At 44.4% G+C, this 20,354-nt stretch overlaps 1 protein-coding gene across 4 annotated transcripts in view; it reads right to left on the bottom strand.

The window, feature by feature from the left end:
• Positions 1-20,354, bottom strand: part of b3gntl1 (UDP-GlcNAc:betaGal beta-1,3-N-acetylglucosaminyltransferase-like 1) — a 320,936-nt gene that overhangs the window by 60,706 nt on the left and 239,876 nt on the right. For all 4 annotated transcript variants that reach the window (XM_041217352.1, XM_041217353.1, XM_041217354.1 and 1 more), the window contains one exon: positions 15,731-15,855. In XM_041217352.1, the coding sequence (XP_041073286.1) occupies positions 15,731-15,855 (125 nt within the window). The remainder of the gene's footprint in view (positions 1-15,730; positions 15,856-20,354) is intronic.

Below are 20,354 nucleotides of genomic sequence, written 5' to 3'. Positions count from 1 at the left end.
CTCTGTTCTGTCTGCAGAGTACATGGGATTAAGCATCATATCTTGAATCAAGGTGCATACTGATGGATAGCAGCTTAAGACATGCTCCTTAAAGGTACGTCACAACATAAACCACTTAGGTTTTTACATTTTTTATTTTCCAAGTTACTTAAATTGTGAGCTGATGATGTCATAGTCAGGGAAACAGGCCACTTGGGACCTGAGTGAACAAGAAGTATCTGTGTATTGCCTTAGCCAATCCGACTGAAGGAATGTGGCATTAACAGCACCATGTTTGGGAGAGTAGTATGAATTAGAGGGTGAGAATTCAAAGCCAAATCAAGTTTATGAAGAGAGGCCAAAAGCAAGGGAGACAGAGTGAGAGAGAGAGAAAAGAGATAGTAAGGAAGAATAAAAAACAATTTACATTTGATGTTTTTAAAAGGAATGAGACTCCACACTGATAATCATGAATTTTCTGTCAGGGAGTTGTTTGTAGTAATTAATACTTAACACCTCACTAAAATATAAACTAAATGGACAAGGCTTAACTTTTTGTGATGAACTTAGTTTGCATCTGCTGCTCAGTTACAGCAAAGTCACACTGTTCAACACTTATCAATGGTGAGGCAGACAGCAAGATACTATTAGCGTGAAGCTAACAGAGAGCAGTGCAACTCAGACAAGTGTTTGAACACTTGAGTTTGATTGTGCATTTGTCCCTTTCCTGAAGCTGCCGTACAATTCACACACTGTGAGGGCCATTATCCTCACTGTGGCTTTGACAGTAAAATCTGCCCCAATGGACTCCAGATTAACCTTGGTTTATGCCTCAATACACAATGCTGATTTACTAAAATACAACTTGTTTGCAATTCTTCTATAGAATTTGTGCAACAAATCTACTGGAATGACATTCAGCTGCTTTGTTATGTACTCCTCAATTGACTCTGCAAGTTAACAATCGATGTACTGAATATCTTCAAATGTGCAAAACCTTCTGTACACCGGCATAGCACTGGATCCAATGTGGTTTATTTATTAACACTATCACATTGTGTTATATCATGCAAGGAGAAGACACTGCACTTTATTAACTTTTCCCGTCAGTGTGAACTAAGTGCTGTACACAAGAACCTAACCCCAAGTATAAATCTGATGAAGTCTGTATTCTGTACTCATTTGGAAAGCCCTGTTCTGGTGGAATGCTGGATGAAGCTGAACAGCCAAAGCACACAGAGAAATGTAGCAAAGGTTTTGAGATAGGCAGTAAATCTCATTGGAATATAGTCATCAATGAAATACCCTCTATTATTTTCCAGTTAGAAAGGCAACATTGTTAAGTGGACTGCTTCTGTATTCTGAGTTGGTCCTTGGATCTCACACACAGGCTTAGTCAAACCATAACAAGAGCTCACCGGGGCTTTCTGACACTAATAAGTCTCTTGTTGTGCTAGCATAAGTGGGCAACCAAGAACTGCAATTGAATAATGGTTCCAAGTAAAGATGTGTACCCATAAAATTATAATTGTGGTTAAATTAACAACAGGATCCTTGAATCTGAATTCTTTTCATACAACAGTCTACTTCATTTATCTGTGCCACCTCCAGATTTTGGAATATCTGTTACAGGCGATTGCAGTGACATTATAGGAAGTGTTTTGTTTCAATCGCCACACATAATTTAATTTGAAAAACTGAGATGCAGGACTGAGTCTATTTGTACTGCAGATCAGTACTGTATTGTAATGCAGTGAGGGAATAACTAACCAGTCACAACTTTGTGTCATTTTTTTTTTGAAAAATAAAGAGCTTTGATTTTTCCCGAGAGAACTTGGGGGCCCCCCGCAAAGTGATTGATATTTTTGTTATTCCGAAGCACAGTATCTCTCTCCTGTCAACCTGCTCTATGTTAATAGTTAGCACTGTGTTGCTCCACGATGATTCAGTTGGCAACAGGTGTGCGCAGCTAAACCATAGGGAAATTCCCAATTTGATCCCTGAGGCTGAGGTTTTCGGCTCTGATGAGGACAAGCACGGACAGGAGCGTAAATTCACGCCGTTGGCTTGCAGGCTCCATCCTGTCCCTGAGCTATTGACCTGGAGTCAGCATGGAATGTTGGGGGGAGGGGGGGGGGGGCGTGGTGAGGAGGAGGGTGGCAGAGCTGCTGGTCTGGAAGCTGTGGGTAGCCAGTTGATTCAGTTAAAGGCCTTTTGAGGCCTATTGTCAGAATTTTTCAGTCAGCCTCTGGAATCCTAGTGTAGCTGCCTGGAGGTGGCCTCCCAGTAGCAGACCGGAGAGGAAGGGCCAGCACTCCAGGCAGCCCAGTCCCCCACCTACCTGGCTTCAGCTGCAGTCACAGCGGCGGAGGCTCTCCCCCACACCACAACAGTCGTCTGGCCACTAAGGGCTCTCTCTCACATATCTGAAAGTGCGTGCCTATTGCTTCTTCAGATCTGGAGGGCTTTCCATTGGTCCTCGAGCTTAGAGAGCCCACCCACCATCCTTTATTGGATAGCAAGCTCGTCCTCTCGCCATTATTTGGCCAATTTGGGGAAAATCACACTCAGGTGACTGTTCCCCACACAAAGCGGGACTGTGACCTCATTTGACCCTGATAGCAGGGTCTGAAGTCTTGGGGGGGAAATCCTGCCTCTGTCTATGCTGACCTCTCTCAGGTCACCAGTAGGAGGTCTACAAATGAAATAAGGGACCAGAGACTAAGGAGGCTCAGTCAGGGTATCCATTTACCTAGTGAGTTGTGCTGGAAAGTGTGCATTTGTAGATCTCAGGCCAGGTCAGCTTCTACATCTATGATAGTCTCCATAGCTGAATGTCCAACTGGAATATCGCTGTCTACATTTAAGCATGAGAAATGGCCATATGAACACACTGCTGAAAGGTCATGACCTACCGCCTTTGAGAGAGAAAGAAGACAGGGTGAGTGGAGTTAGTGGTCATTATTTAGGGTTGCCAACCCTCCAGGATTGGCCTGGAGTCTTCAGGAATGAAGATCGATCTCCATGGACACTGCTGTGTGCAACGCTGGAGAAAAATCATTGGGACATTAAAAAAGATTGTTTTATTTTCATTGAACTAGTCTCTTTACCAGATACTACAATATTGAAAATGGGGGAAAAGGCTATTTGACTTGCAGTCAAGCATCATCCAATTGGGTTATGAATCTTTTTGCTTTCCAACTGGCGTAGGAAGGCAGTACGTCACAAGGATGGATATGTTGGCTGACTAATGGCTGGAGGGTGGGGGCAAGTCATGTGACGAAACCTCCAGGGGTACATTTAATCACAGTTGGCAACCCTAAGTCACATTCCGGAGAAGCTAAACCAGGGGCCAGCAGTACAATGGAAATGCAGTAGTCTTCCTCATGGTCCTAAACCAGTAATCCAAAGGCCTTTTCATGGACTAACAACCCAGAGAATGTGAGTTCAAATTTCATTATGGTAGGTTGATAGTTTAAATTCAGTTCAAAAAAGCACCTGGAAATAGAAAGCTGGCAGTAAATGTGACCATGGATTGAATTTTGGTAAGGGTGGGAACAAAGGTAGACAGGGTCCAAAAATACCTTTGCGACGGGTGTGCTGATTTCCCGATGCCATTTCCAGCGCTGGCCACTTATGCTGAAGCAGGTTTGGGTTCAGCAGGGCAACCCCTCCCTTGCCAGGTTAGGCTCATTAAATAAAAACAGAATTACCTGGAAAAACTCAGCAGGTCTGGCAGCATCGGCAGAGAAGAAAAGAGTTGACGTTTCGAGTCGTCATGACCCTTCGACAGAACTTGAGTTCGAGTCCAAGAAAGAGTTGAAATATAAGCTGGTTTAAGGTGTGTGGGGGGGGGGGGGGGGGGGGGCGGAGAGAGAGAGAGAGAAGTGGAGGGGGGGTGTGGTTGTAGGGACAAACAAGCAGTGATAGAAGCAGATCATCAAAAGATGTCAACAACAATATAGGCTCATTAAATGTCTAATTAAGGCCAAAGGAGCCGACTGGAATTTTCTAGTCGGCCTCCAGTTTTCTGCACCGGTGGAGGCCAGTTTAGGTGCCTGGAGGTGGCAACCAGGTGGCGGTCTGAGAGGTCAGTGCCCCAGGCAGGCTGGTACGGTCACAAGTCACCCTGTAGAGGGATTTCCCCTCCTATAGTGGTAGCCTGGCTGATGTGTCTACTTTTTGCTTGAAGATTTAAAAAAAGTTGGAGCGAGGGTGCCTCCATGTTGAAGTGCTCTCTCTGTTACTTACCTCCTACTAAAGCCTTCTGCTCTTCTCGAGCTGGAAGACCTCTGACCCCCCTAAGTTGACAGCCTGCCAGACAACCTTAATTTTTTGGAGAACCTATCTCCATGTCAATCCAGGGAGTGCCCCAGTCGGTGACTGTTTCCCCCCGGGGTGGGTTCAGTTCCTGGAAGCAGTCCCGATTTCTGCTTCCCACCCCTAAAGGGGAACCAGCCCTATGAAGCTAAATGGCCAACTTGTTGCATTTGTTCTTTGGGAAACTTGCTGTCATCATCTACCCTGACTTATATGTGATTCTATCTGACTGCAGCTCAACTGGTTAACTGGGAGCTGGCCAACCGGTAGCAGCTCATCTGGTCAACTGAGATCAGCACAACTAACCAACTGGGAGTAGCTCAACTGGACCAGTTCCAGTTTCCATTGAACAATGCACCTGTTGATAACTGATTTTTATTCCTGGGAAGTGATCCAGGGCAATAAAGGATGATCAGTAACTGCTAGCCTTAAAGTGATGCCCACATCTTGCAATGAATTTTTTCAAAAAGAGCGGAGTGGGATGATTTTCTCCTCAATCGGCGTTACTACAAACTCCAACAAACTGTTCACAACTGCATTCTCATGACTTCTCTGTTTAAATATTCCGATTCAAATGCCTGAGAAGTCAGGTGAAAATGGAAACTTTTATATACAGTTGTAAATTGGGTTCACTGATGTCTAATCTGAAGATGGGAAAACTGAGTCATTCAAACAATTCAAGGAACAACGGATAATTTACGTGGGTTGAATGAGGTTATAACACAATGAATCATTTATGTGTTTTCTTTTATTGGAGAGGACAAAGATTGTGGGCTGCGTACGACAGTCAGACAAAGTAAATCATTCTTTGCATCATGCCAACAACAACAACAACTTCTGTCTGCAGAGTGTGTTTAATGCAGAGAACATTGCAAAGTGCTTTAAAAGAGGGAAGAAAGAAAAAGGTATAAAGGGGTGAACAACAAGCCATGTTCTGAGAGTTAGGATAGCTGGCTAAAAGCCTAGTTGAGCAATTGGGTGTTGAGAACATCTTTTAAGTGTGAATAAAGAATTGGCAAATTACAGGAGCTTATGGAGGGAAATCCAGAGAGAGGGACCAAGGAGGCTGAAGGCTATGGCACTAATGATGGGTCACAGGAATGGGGAGAACACAGAACAGCAGAGCTGGAGGATCAAAGAGGGAATTGCAGAGATAGGATGGGAGAAGGCTGTGGAACAACTTGAAGACGAAGTCAAAATTTTAATTTCAATGTACTTTGGTCCATAAGCTGTGCCACACTAAATCCATCACCGCTCCAGTCCTCTTTGGTCTACACTGACAGTGTGTAAATTAGAGGAGCAGATGGGCAAAGAATAGGTTCTTTGGCGAATCCATAGCAAGCAACGCTGGAGATGTAATAGCTACTTTTGAACAAGCAAGAGTGAGCCCGCATGTGAGGGCAGTTTGGCAGAGCAGTATAGAAGAAGGGGAAATGGAGGAGGGTGGCATGGTGGACAATGTGCCTTAATGGCAGCTGCAGAAAAGGATTTCAGACTGAACCAGTGTGATATTTCAATTTCCTATGGCAACCAGCTCTAAGCAACTTCTCTGAGCGAGAATTTATACTTAGCATATTTAGTCCTGAGTGGTGCTGAGATATGGCAGTGTGTGATGTGGCTTTGGTAGGTATCAGCAACTGTGTTGAAATAAAAACAGAAAGAAGAGGAGCCATATTGGACTTGAAACATTTGGCGGAATTTTCCGTGCCCGCTAGCACAGACATGGTCAGCAGCGTCAGCAGACAATATGGCGAGAAGGCCAGAAATTAGTTTCACGACATTGTGAAACCAGTTTGAGGTTGTCTGCTCAGCCTGTTGATGGTGGGCCATGTTTCCCACCATCAGAGGTTGGGAAACCCCATTGTAATACATCTGCATGTCATTATAAGCCTAGCCTGGTGGACACATTCCCCTCATGCTGGAGAGTCCGCCCATGTTGGCGTGTGTTTCACAACTGCACATAAGTGACGTGCACTTGGCGAGCTGCACATCGCTCAGGACTTCGAGGTTTGTTTGTCTACCTTGCTTTGAGCAGCACTCGCAGTCATAAGCGCCAGGCTTCACAAACAGCACCACGTCACTGTTAGGGGGGCCCTCGGGCAGGTCTGTACCTACCAGACCAGCCGTAAGGCGGGAGTAGCTTTGTACAGCTGCAAGACGAGTGCTTGCTTGGGGAAGGGGGAGAAGTGGCCTCAGGCAAGGGAAGAGGCTGCAGGACGTTACTGGGGAAGAGGGGTATCCCAGGATGTGTGTGGGGGCACAAGTTGATCTGTACAGGTGGCTTCAAGATGGTGAAGGCTGAGGAGGCATCTCCAGAGGAGATGAGGCCAGATGGAGATGTGAGAATGTGTGTGAGAGAGTGAGTGGTGATGTCCCTTGAGCTGGCAGTGAGTGAGATGCCAGTGAATGTGTGATGGGCTTGAGTGTGTGAGATTAAAGTGATGAGATGGTTGCCTTACCCTGGCAGCAGATGAGATCATTCATCCTTTATCTGCATTGGATGGCCAACCTCTTCCATGCAGCATTGGCACTGATCACCACTGCCATTGCCTACCAAGCCAGAGTGGTAATGTTGCTGCCCCTCCTGTAGCCAGAGCGGGGGCACAGGACATCATGAAGGGCCTCCACAGCATCCAAAGGGCACTCGAGGGACACGTCACTAAACCTGGGGGCTTCTTGCCTTTTGGGGCCATGTCTTCTTTGCAGCTGTCCTGGGCTGGAAGCACTGACCGGCATGGCGTGCGGCTGGACTTTAAATGTGGCGCCCAGCGTGAAGCAGCAGTGAGGTGATGACGTGGCGGGCGAATCGGAGCCCACCCACCATCAAAACGGCGCGTTTCCTGGGAATGCATGATTAATGCAGCAGGTGTGAGAAGCTGCCATTGTGGCCGATGGGTAAAACATCGTTTTACCTGCTCGCTACTGCACTAAGTGCAAATCTGGGACGATTCTGCCCATTAACTATGTTTCTCTCTCCACATATGCTGCCAGACCTGCTATGTATTTGCAGCGTTTTCCATTTTTATATCAGATCTCCAGTACCTGCAATATTTTGCTGTTATTTTAGGAACTGAGTTGAGATCACCCTAAATTCACAACAGACAGAGACCTTACAGTTGACAGAGAGAATTCCCATCAAACCAAGTTAAATTTGATCTCAGATTCCAAAGAAAGAGAGAACAATATCTCAACTCCAGTTCTGAAAAAAGAATCATATCAGACTTGAAAGGTTAACTCTGCTTCTCTCTCTACCAACGCGGCCAGATCTGCTGAGTTTTTCCAGCACTTTGTTTTTACTGCAGCTCACAGCCTTCAGTACCTCAATGCTTGTTGTTTTAAACATTACTTTTCTATTCATATATTAAAACTAAACCACCACCACCTCCTTTGGATACCTGCATTAAAATATCCTTCCCAATTAAAACAAACAAATATTATCTTGTTTTTAAAAACGGATAGGCACGAGGATTTTTTTAGGCTTAAAACTGCAGGTTCTGCTGGCAATGCCTAGCCTAGTATGTGACATGTCTGGAACATGTCATTCGTACACCTGACACCAAGACCCCCGCAGCAACTGCTCCACTCCGATCTCAGTCACATCACGAGACTCCCAGGAGGACAGTGGCAAAGCACCCCTGAAGAGGTCAAACATCACCACTGACTCACGGGAGTCCCACGGCTAGTGAGCGGCCAAAATGGGGAGGGTTTATTTGGGAAGGCATCGAGCACATCGAGAGACTTGGTCAGGAGCACGCAGAAGCAAAGTTGGAGAGAGAGCACACAAATCTCCAAACAATCCACGTGCTCAACGCTTCAGACACCACTTTCCCCATATGTGGCAGAGTCAACTGATGGCACATTTGGACTGATCGGCCCTCTCAGAACCCATCGAACCAGAGTGGATGTGAGTCATCCTCGATCCCGAGAGACTGCCTAAGGAGAAGTCTGTTGTAAGCACAGCTCAAAGAATAGAGGTTTGTTGTAGCCTCATCCCACATCCAGCAAGGCTTCAATCTAGGAGCAGAATTGCCCAACTCTACTGTCTGAATTCAGTAGACATGGCCTTTTATGAGTGATTAATTACAACTTGGTAATCAATGAATCTTAAATAAGCTGTAGTTCCACAGTCTTTAAGCAAAGTCAGTAAAAATTTGGCCCAATGAGTCACCTCAAAAAACTCAGTTTGAACTAATCTCAAGGACACTGTAAGAAATAGATTTATTCAGGATCTGATTCATAAACAACAAACACTTCAAAGCCTCTCGTGCTGAGTTATCCTGTTTGCTTTCCCCTGGGAGGCTGATGTTAGCAATTAAACTAGAGGTGGATTGCGAGTGTCAGAGCTTTTGGGATCCTTGTTCTGTCACCTCAGGCAGAAAATAAATCAAACTGGTCATAAGTGTTTTTTTAAAAAAAGTAAACCGATCCAGTCTCTTTTGTGGATAAAAACAATGAGAATTAATAAATACACCCCAGTTTGTTCCTGAACTAAACACTAAAATAAAACCAGGTCGGGTTTACATGTTCCCCTTTAATCTCCGAAATTAATTAAATGCCAATAATTATTTTCAGGGGAAAATAAGGGCAGAATCTTACCAACTTGAAAGGGTTCTCGGGTGCTGGGACCATATGCGGATCCATCATGGAGTCACGCCCATTTGTGCCAACTTCTAGGAGCTGGCCATTAAGAAGCTGCCTCCGTGAGCCTCCTCCAATTAGGGGCGGTGGGCGGGCTTGACAGGCGGGAGGGCCAATGGGGGCACCAGAGACAGTGGGCCCCGGATGGCAGCCCCACGGGGATAGATAGGTGCTCCTGAGGTAGATGGGGGACTGCAAGGGGACCTCCTATTCCTCATCCATGTGCAGCCCTTTGGTGACACTGCCGGTGAGAAGGGGGACCAGTTTTCAAACAGGCAACTGATCTACTTTATCTTCCTAATACTACCCTTGGTTTTCTGACTGTTGCGGTGCTACCTGTCCAACATCAAGTCGTGGATAAGCTCGAATTTCTTTCAACTCAACACTAACAAGACTGAAACTGTCTTGTTTTCCCCTTCCCAGAAACTCTGTGCTCTGACCTACAAACACAGACAACTTTTCTAGATGGACATCCTTCGTGGTTGTCTCAACCCTGCGCTTAACGTGAAACCCCCTTTTCCAGTCAAATTACAAAATTGTCTAACTCCACCTTAGAAACATCAGCTGCCCATAAATCAATCCCATTGCTGTGGAAAGTCTCATCCGTGATATCACTGTCTTCAGAGTTTAATTTTTTACTGCCCTCCTTGCTGGTTTCCTAAACTCCGCCTTGCATATAGCCCAACTCGTTTTTAATTCTTCCGGCTACTTTCCATCTTGCTCACCTATCTCACTCCAGTTCTTGTTAAACTATGAAGGTCCCTCCACCTGCATTGAACAATGAATCAAAGTTCTCATCGGCCTTGATTTTGCGAGAGGCCTTATTTGATGTCAGGGTTCACCATCATTATCTCTCTGAAACTGATGTACAATCATATGAATTAGGAGCAGGTGAAGACCATTCGGCCCCTCAAACCTGCTCTGCCATTTGATAAGATCATGGCTGATCTGATTGTTGCCTCAACTTCACTTTCCTTCCTACTCCCAATACCTTTTGACTCCCTTCTCAAGAATTGATCTAACTCAGCCTTAAAAGTATTCATTGAGCCTGCCTCCATCACTCTTTGGGGAACAGAATTTCGACTCATGACGCTCACAGAAAAAAATTCTCCTCATCTCCATTTTAAATAGGAGGCCCCTTATTTTTAAACTGTGTCCCCTAGTTTGAATGTCTCCCACAAGTGGAAACATCCTTTCAGCATCTACCTTGTTAAGTCTCCTCAAGATGTTTTAATAAGATCACCTCTCAATCTTCTAAACTCCAATGGATACAGGCTTCCCTCAAGATAATTGCCTCATCCGAGGAATCAGTTGAGTGAACCTTCTATGATAAAAACAAAAAACTGCGGATGCTGGAAATCCAAAACAAAAACAGAATTACCTGGAAAAACTCAGCAGGTCTGGCAGCATCGGCAGAGAAGAAGAGAGTTGACGTTTCGAGTCCTCATGACCCTTCAACAGAACTAGGTGAATCCAAGGAAGGGGTGAAATATAAGCTGGTTTAAGCGGGGGGGGGGGTTGGGTGGGGGGAGAGAAGTGGAGGGGGGTGGTGTGTCTGTAGGGACAAGCAAGCAGTGATAGAAGCAGATCATCAAAAGATGTCACAGACAAAAGAACACAGAGGTGTTGAAGTTGGTGATATTATCTAAACGAATGTGCTAATTAAGAATGGATGGTAGGACACTCAAGGTACAGCTCTAGTGGGGGTGGGGGGAGCATAAAAGATTTAAAAATATTTAAAAATAATGGAAATAGGTGGGAAAAGAAAAATCTATATAATTTATTGGAAAAAAACAAAAGGAAGGGGGAAGAAACAGAAAGGGGGTGGGGATGGAGGAGGGAGTTCAAGACCTAAAGTTGTTGAATTCAATATTCAGTCCGGAAGGCTGTAAAGTACCTAGTCGGAAGATGAGTTGTTGTTCCTCCAGTTTGCGTTGGGCTTCTATGAACTGCTTCCAATTCAATTTTGTCCTTTCTTAGGGAAGGGAACTAAAACTGAGCACAGTACTCTAGATGTGGTCTCACTAATGCCCTATACAACTGTAGCAAAACATCTCTACTTCTATATTCCATTCCTCTAACTTTAGCATGTCAGGCATGCCCAGATTAACATGGAAATCCTGAAGTTGCACTCCACAACACAGAACTCCGACAGAGGCTACACTGTGGCTATATTCCCAAAGCCAGCAATCACTGAAATCAGGGAGAATTTCAACTTTCCCGCTCTCACATCGCACTCGGAATTCCCAAAAGTTACATCTTGTTCAAACAGATGTGACTAGGTCTTTTAATGGCGCTACGATTAATAAAATTTCATAAACAAAATAACTGGTCCTGACAAAATAATCTTATAATTGTAGAGTGCTGTTAAATGATTAATTTGTAGATTTTTTTAAGCTATTTTTTTCCAGTAACTTGGTAGCACTCTCGCCTCTGAATCACAAAGTTCTGGGTTCAACTCTAACTCCAGGGCTTGAGCACAAAGATGAAGGCTGACACTCCAGCGCAGCACTGGGGGAGTGCTGCACTGTCAGAGGTGTCTTTCAAATGAGACGTTAAACCGAGGCCCTTCCTGTCTACTCAGGTAACTGTAAAAGATCTCATGGCAATATTTCGAAGAACAGCAAGGGAATTATCTCCAGAGTCCTGGCCAATGTTTCTCCCTCAATGAACATTGCAAAAACAGATTATCTGGTCATTATCACATTGCTGTTTGTGGGATATGGTTGTGTGTAAATTGGCTGTAACATTTCCTTTCTTACAACAGTGACGACACTTCACAAGTATTTCATTGGCTGTAAACTGATTTGGAATGTCCGATGGTCATGAAAACTGCTACATAAATGCAGGTCTTTCTATGTTTTTAAAAATATTTTTTCCAAAAAGGAATTTTTCAGAATATTTTAGCTTCTCCCTTCACCCCACATGTATGTCCCAATCTTTATTTTTTTTAATGTAAACGTGTTTTAAGGCAAATTATGAAGGTATCTTGGACAAGTAACACTATCAATGAAGAAGCACTGGTAAAATCTGAGACTAAAAGAATGTTGCTGACCAAGATTAGGAAGAGCCAGTTGGACTTTCTTGGGTGTGTAATAAGAAATCATGATTTAGAAAGCCTGTTGCTGATGGGAAGGATTGAAGGTAAAAGAAATTGAGGTAGACAAAGAATGATCTTTTCAAAGGGCCTCGCAAACTGGATGAATGTGCCAGCAATGAAGTTGATTCATGGCTTCAGAGCAAGATTAAGATGGAGCTCCTTGGTTGCCAACGCCCTCTCAAAGAGAATGTAAACATTTTTTAAAAAGAGGTTTTATTTTTGTGTGTTGATGAAAATCCTTTAATGTGAATGGCTGCTTGGACAGCTTGATGACATCACTGCTCTCCACGCTGTGAATGTCCAGTAAAGAATGCTGCAATCAGCACTGCATGGAGAGAGGGGTGACATTCTTACCATCGCTAGGTCAGCAGGACTTCCTGTGAGGTCAGTGATGATTTCTTTTCAAATATTTGTTCATGGGATATGGGCATTGTTGACCAGTCTAGCATTTATTGCCCACCCCTAATTGCCCTTGAGAAGGTGGTGGTGAGCTGCCCTCTCGAACCACTGCAGTCCATATGGTGTAGGTACACCCACAGTCCTGTTAGGAAGTGTATGCCAGCATTTTGACCCAGTGACAGTAAAGGAACAGTGATATAGTTCCAAGTCAGGATAGCGTGTGGCTTGGAGGGGAACTTGCAGGTGTGGTGTTTGCATGCATCTGCTGCCCTTGTCCTTCTAGATGTTGCCTTCTGAAACACCCTCCCTCCAACCCCTCCTCAATCAGATCCATGGCTGTCAAGCATGTTGGAGCACCTTGTTACGTTAAAGGACCTATATAAATGTATGTTGCTGCAGTTCCCAGCAGTACATTATGAGTATGAATTGCAGCAAAAGAGAAGATTGATCATTTTAGCTGTTGCACTGTCCGAGTCATCAAGGATCTCAAACAGTAAAAGCTGCAACAGTGAATTAAACTATAACGAATGTTGAAAAATTCCTTTTGCATGATCTTAAATCTTTTTTTCTTTTTTCTTTCCCCATATAAGGAAATAAGATTTTCCTTATCTTCATCTGGGAACTTTCACCAAAGCGGGTTACCAGTAGCTCCATGTTTCCCTTGTACACCGACAGTATTATATACAACCTGAGCGTGTATGTATTTAAATGTTACGGTAGCACATCCTCTCATAGGTGTAAAGAGCGCTGCATATAAGTACACTAATATTGTCTGCAACCTGGGCAGCCCTAAAACATTTCGATATCTTTTGTGTAGATAAGATCCAGTCATAGCTGGTCTTACCTAATGTTATTACATGTTACAATTATTTATGACTTGAGTTTTTATTTTGATACTCTCCAAGAGTTATTGAAATCTAGGCACCTTTTGCACTGACTGCTGTTTCTAACTCCTCAAAGTCCAGGTCTTGTATATTCTTTTCTCTTGTACTTTCTTGGCTAATCAGCTACATTGGGCAGACCACATCGTCTGCATGCCTGACACAAGACACCCAAAACAAGCTCTCTACTCCAAGCTTCATCATGGTAAGCGGTTGCCAGGAGGGCAGAGAGAACGTTTCAAGGACGTTCTCAAAGCCTCCTTGAAAAAAACACAACTTCCCCACCAATTTGTGGGAACCTCTTGTTCGAGGCCACCCAAACTGGAGAAGGGGCATCTGTGAAGGTGCCAATCATTTCGAAGGTCTCCGACTGGCCCAGTGTTGAATGTTGCCATTTCAACACACCACCCTGCTCTCATGCCCACATGTCCGTCCTTGGCTTGCTGCAATGTTCCAGTGAAGCTCAACGCAAACTGGAGGAACAGCACCTCATCTTCCGACTAGGCACTTTACAGCCTTCCAGACTGAATATTGAGTTCAACAATTTTAGATCATGAACTCTCTCCTCCATCCCCACCCTCTTTCTGATCCCCCTTTTTTCCAATAATTTATATAGATTTTTCTTTTCCCACCTATTTCCATTATTTTGAAATGTATTTCCATCCATTGTTTTATCTCTGCCTTTTAGCCTATTTCGATCCCTTCCCCCCACCCTACCTCCACTAGGGCTATCTATACCCTTATTATCACATCCTTAGATAATATTACCAGCTTCAACACCTCTTTGTCCTTTTGTCTGTGACATCTTTTGGTTATCTCCACCTATCACTGGCCCTCTATCCAGCTCTACCTGTCCCAACCCCCTTAAATCAGCTTATATTTCACCTCTTTTCTATTTTTCCTTAGTTCTGTTGAAGAGTCATATGGACTCAAAACGTTAACTGTGTTCCTCTCCGCAGATGTTGTCAGATCTGCTGAGTTTTTCCAGTTATTTTTGTTTTTGTTTTGGATTTCCAGCATCCGCAGTTTTTTTATTTTATCTTACTGTTTATATTCGTTGTGTTTACTGTACGCAGTAACATTCGCACCACACAAGTGTTAGGCAATGACCGTCTCCAACAAGAGAGAATCTAATCATCGCCCTTTGACATTCAATGGCACTATCATTGCTGAATTCCCCACTATCAACATCCTGGGGGTTATCACTGACCAGAAACTGAATTGGACTAGCCATATCAATGTTGTGGCTATGACAGCAGGTCGGAAGCTAGGAGTCCTGCGGCAAGTATCCCAGCTCCTGACTCCCGAAAGCCTGTCCACCATCTACAAGGTACAAGTCTGGAATGTGATGGAATACTGTCCACTTGCCTGGATGAGTGCAGCTCCAACAACACTCAAGAAGCTTGACACCATCCAGGACAAAGTAGCCGGCTTGATTGGCAGCCAATTCACAAACATTCACTGCTTCCACCACCAATGCACAGTGGCAGCAGTGTATATCATCTACAAGATGCACTACTGAAACTCAACCAGGGTCCTTAGACAGCACCTTCCCAACCCACAACGCCTACCATCTAGATGGACAAGGGCAGCAGACACATGGAACACCACCACCTGGAAGGTCCCCTCAAAGCCACTCACTATCTTGACTTGGAAATATATCGCCATTCCTTCACTGTCGCTGGGTCAAAATCCTGGAACTCTCTCCCTAACAGCGCTGTGGGTGTACCTACACCACACGGACTGCAGCAGTTCAAGAAGGCAGCTCACCACCACCTTCTTAAGGGACGGGCAATAAAAATGCTGGCTTAGTCAGCGATGCCCATATCCTATAAATGAAAAAAAATGCTAATCTAAATGATCTTACCTGCAAGTTGGATCCCTAACTCTAAGTAATTCTACTGTTGGGTTCCTCTTGCAGATGAACACTTGATCTTTGGTGAGTGGCAAACAAATTTGTCCAATGGATCAGGGAGGTGTACATTTTAGCATTTAAGCACCACATCAGCTGATTGAGTTGTGTTATGTCATGATGGGAGAAATTTGCAAATTTCTGATATAGGTGGGAGTCACCCATGCAAACGCCTTTCTCAAGGTGTTGCAGCCCCAGGCTGTACCTGAGTGACGATACACATCCAAATTTTGAGGCTGTCATCACCACGTGACTTACCCCAGATGTTGTCAATCAAAAGGGACACTGCAGGATAACTATAGGAATTGATCAATGAGAAGATGATATAGATTAAACGCAACACTTCCAATTCTTGTTTACCTTGATGGAGATTTTAAATTTTCTTTATAGTTCTAGATTTTTGTCCTCACAAAGCTCAATGTACCGTGTGTGCATGAGCAAGGCATTTTGTGTGCGTGAAATGATTCAGAAAAAGTCAAAAATTTGTCTGTGAAGCCTTACTCTAACACAGCATGTGTTGCAGCCCCCGAGTGATAGCGATAGAGGAGCAGACAGCGATCCACTCGAAACATGCCCCCTCCCTTCCGAAGATTTTGGTAAAAGAACAGCAAATCTTCAGGGACACCCTAGAGAAATAGATCAGCAGGAAATCAGCATCTCCAATATGAGAACCTTGAGCATTAAGCCATGCAAAACTTTAGACATTTATCAATAATAATACGCTTGTTTGAATAAACAATCTACATACGAGTTAGGAGCAGGATTAGGCCACTCGACCCTTCGAGCCTGCTCTGCCATTCAATAAAATCATGGCTGATCTGACTGTAACCTCCTGCCTACCCCCAATAACCTTTCACCCCCCTTGTTTATCTAGAATCTATCTACCTGTGCCTTGAAAATATTCAAAGACCCTGCTTCCACTGCCTTTTGAGGGAAGGTGTTCCAAAGACACTCTGCCTTCAGAAAAAATTCTTCTCATCTCCGTCTTAAATGGGCGACCCCTTATTTTTAAACAGTGACACCTAGTCACATCCGCCCTGTTAAAGCCCCATAGGATTTTATATGTTTGAATCTGCACCAGAGCCACTGGGCACTGATCGTCAAATTGACCTTTCAACACTGCCGCATGGGTTTCTTAATGGAGACAGGATATTTTCAAAAGTGCAGAGGTTCAAGCCTTAAAACTGCCCCGAATGGATATTCTTGACTTGGAACAGCTTGTGTTGGAAGTGTGGAAACCAGAAGTGTAACCTGATTAACCATGGCATGTTGCTCGCTGGCAACTCAGGTACACCACTCGTTGCATCATGGTGATGCAGCAGACTTGAAGGAGTATCTGATAGGCTAGACTTTGTGGTTGGCGGCAAATGAACGTGAACTAGCTGTTTGATTTATTTGCAATTGCAAGGACTGAGAATGCACACTTGTAAAATTAAATTTTCAATGCTAGAGAGGTTGCTGGCAGTAATTAGGATTATTATGCTGTTAAAAGGACATTTACAGTGGCATTGACAAGCCGTAACCTTTTCTGGCCAGGTTAGTTTATATCAGAATTAAGTAATGCAACTTCATGCTGGGCTGTGTATTTCCATAATTCGTAAGCTTCTGGGGGAGTAGGGTCCACACCAATCATTATTAGGCACACCTGGGGAGCTAACCTTTTTTTTTCCCCTTTCTCAAGACATCGGTGTCAGTGGCTAGGCCAGCACTTTTACTGCCCGTCCCCAAATTGCCCATGAGGAGGTGATGGTGAGCCGCCTTCTTGAACCGCTGCAGCACATGTGATGTAGGTACAGCCACAGTGCTGTTAGGGAGGGAGTTCCAGGATTTTGACCAAGCGATGGTGAAGGAATGGCGATACAGTTCCAAGTCAGAAATGGTGTGTGGCTTGGAGGGGAACTTGTGTTCCCATGCACCTGCTGCCCTTACAGGCAGGAACAGGACAGGAACTTCCTGACCTGTGTTTAACTGTGCATGTGTGGCCAGTCCAAGTTGTTGCCCGATTTGCACTTCAATGAAGGTAAGCACCATTAGCCACACTGTTACGTCTACTGCAAAATCTGGGCCAATGAGCGATAGGTAAATAAACGTTCACTTGTAAGTGAGACAGAGGCCAGAGAAGCAGATGCATTCAGTGACACGGGTATGAAATTTGTAGTGTGTGCTGAAAGCTGTGGCTTTAGTCTGTCCATTGTTTAGCGAAGGGAAATTAGAGCTCATTTAAGACTAAATGTGGGACAAGCAGTCCAATAGCGTGAGGGGTTGATAAGAGCTGGTGGAGAGGTAATGAAGCTATCATTAGGCAATAAGTGGGAGTTGATGCCACGTCTGTGGATGATGTCGCCAAGGAGCAACACATACAGAGGAAGAGGAGAGGAGGCAAGTATGGATCCTTGAGGGATTTTCAAGGTGAGGTGGGAAGGAAAGCCAATTCCTGATGATGCTCTGTCTATAATGACATGGATAAGTCCGGTACCAAGTGTGCCATTCCACACTGAGCCGGACAATGGAGGAGAAGTGTTTGGTGGGGGGGTGGGGGGGGGGTAGTGTGATTGTCATTTCTGAGTTTACAGAAAGTTTGAGGAGACTGAGGAGGGAGAATGAACCAATGTCAGAGAATGTTATTCAATTGTGGTTAGGTCCATTTCGGTGCTGTGGACAGGACAGAATCTTAAGCAAAAGGATGCAAGCAAGGAATCATGGAATGGTAAGGATCTTGGGGGCACAACATGTTCAAGGGCATTTGGGGAGGAAATGGAGTCTTGTGCCATAAGCATCACTCTGTTAAGAATTGAGACTGATAACACTTCAAGGCTTTTTGCCAAAGCCACTCTGTAACTTGACACCAGGGGTTGCCAGGAGCAATCTAGTTCCAGCCTACTTCCAGCTTTCAATCTTAGAATAGACTTGAAATTTAATTGCTATTTTGAAGGCTTGAAACTCTGAATAGGAGGAAATCAACATCTTAATTCAAACATTAAATCTGTTTACAATGCGTTTCTGTTTTCTTCATTCCTTAAACTGAAAGAAATTTACCATGTCACGGACATAATGAACATGCTAGAGATCTGCTCTGGCTCAGGCCTTGTCTGAGAGAACATGTTACATTTCAGACCATTAACCAGTTTTCCCATTCCGTGCAGCCTCGTCAAGTTGTTGAAAGATGAGAATTAACAAGCAGGTTTCTTTCTTCCTTTCCAATGCTCAAGGTACTGAACAGCCAACCATTGCCGGAATTCTTGCTGCCTACTGTGCTAGGCTTTTCTGAGATTTGGTTCCATTTAAAGTAGAGGTTTAGAAATAAGTTATCTTTGTGCATCAAACCTGGCATCAAAAGGTAACACTGAAAGAAAGGGATGAATTCTTCCAAAAACAATGCCTGATATGTCCTTCGGAGAAACTGACCTTGACTGTAACAGGAATGGACTGTAATGATAATGGAAATGTATCACAGCCAGCTTTCCCTCCCTCCCTTCCTACATAGCATGTGTTGTATCTCAGCAGTCCTGGACACTTTGAGCTGGGTCTGCAACTCTTCACTCTCGGCCTTGGCATGCTGTCTGTGTGTGTGCATCAATTACTGCACTTTTCTGTTTACATCAAAGAACCAGTAACTCCCCATCAACCAGGATCAGTCCTAATTAAAATAAAATTCCTTTGCAGCAAAATTTATGTTAGTACTTGGCATCTGGATCCTTTTGAAGTATGACATTAAATGCATCTCAGTGATACGATGGAACCATTAACTGAACACAAACATTCAGAAAATAGGTACGGTAGATAAGGCACACGACGGTTTCTTTCAAATTTGAGTGAGTTTTTTTTAATGGAGGGGGATTTATTATCCAAGGGTCATGTAGCTTCAGAATTTCCCGCTCTTTTTTAACTTTCACACTAGGCCATACACCAATGCTTTGATTTTAAAATTCTTATCCTCATGTTCAGATCCCTCCCTTTCTCTGTAAGCTCCTCCAGCTCTACAACTCTCCAAGGTCCCTATGTTCCTGCAACTCTGGCCTCTTGTGCATCCTGATTTCCATTGTTCTACCAAAAGAATAAAGAAACCCGCTTGTTAATTCTGGTCTTCAGTAATCTAGGTTCCAAGCTTTAGAATTCCCTCCCCAAACCTATTTTTCTCCACTTCGCCCTCCTCCATTAAGACACTGCTTAAACTAACTTCTTTGACCAAGGGTTTGTTTGGCCACCCACCCTAAAGCCGCCTGTGTTGGCTCAGTGTCAATTTTTGCCTGATTGTGCTCCTGTGAAACACTTTGGGATGTTTTCCTACATTGAAGGTAAATGTATATTGACATTCCTACACCATTGCTGGGTCAAAATCCTGGAACTACCTCCCTAACGGCACTGTGGGTGTACCTACACCACAGGGACTGCAGCGGTCCAAGAAGGTGGCTCACCATAACTCACTCAAGGGCAATAAAAATGCTGGCCTAGCCACTGATGCATTGTTGTTACTGATGAAATGTTGACAGTGCTCTCCTGGATCATCATTAATGTCACTCTTCAGAAACTGAACCGGACTAGCCATATAAATACTGTAGCTACAATAGCAGGTCACAGGCTGGGAATTCTGTGGCTAGTAACTCACCTCCTGACTCCCCAAAGCCTGTCCACCAACTACATAGCACAAGTCAGGAGTGAGATGGAATACTCTCCACTTACTTGGATGAGCGCAGTTCCAACAACACTCAAGAAGCTTGACACCATCCAGGACAAAGCAGCCTGCTTTGAACAGCACTGTGAACATCCACTCCCTCCACCATTGATGCACAGTAGCAGCAGTGTGTACCATCTACAAGATGCACTGCAACAACTCACCAAGGTTCCTTCGACAGACTTTCGAAACTCGAGATCTCCATCACCTTGAAGGTAAGGGCAGCAGCTGCATGAAACACAAGTTTCCCTCGAAGCCACTCACCATCCTGACTTGGAACTATATTGCCATTCCTTCACCATCATTGGGTCAAAGTCCTGGAATTCCCTCCCTAACAGCACTGTGGCTGTACCTACGCCACTTGTGCTGCAGAGGGTCAAGGCAGCGGCTCACCACCACCTTCTCAAGGGCAATTGGGGACGGGTAGTAAAAATGCTGGCCTAGCCACTGACG

The sequence above is a fragment of the Carcharodon carcharias genome, chromosome 22, assembly GCF_017639515.1.
Source record: "Carcharodon carcharias isolate sCarCar2 chromosome 22, sCarCar2.pri, whole genome shotgun sequence".
Lineage (NCBI taxonomy): Eukaryota > Metazoa > Chordata > Chondrichthyes > Lamniformes > Lamnidae > Carcharodon > Carcharodon carcharias.
The sequence above is the reverse complement of the archived record's forward strand: the minus strand, read 5'-3'. Positions and strand labels throughout refer to the sequence as shown.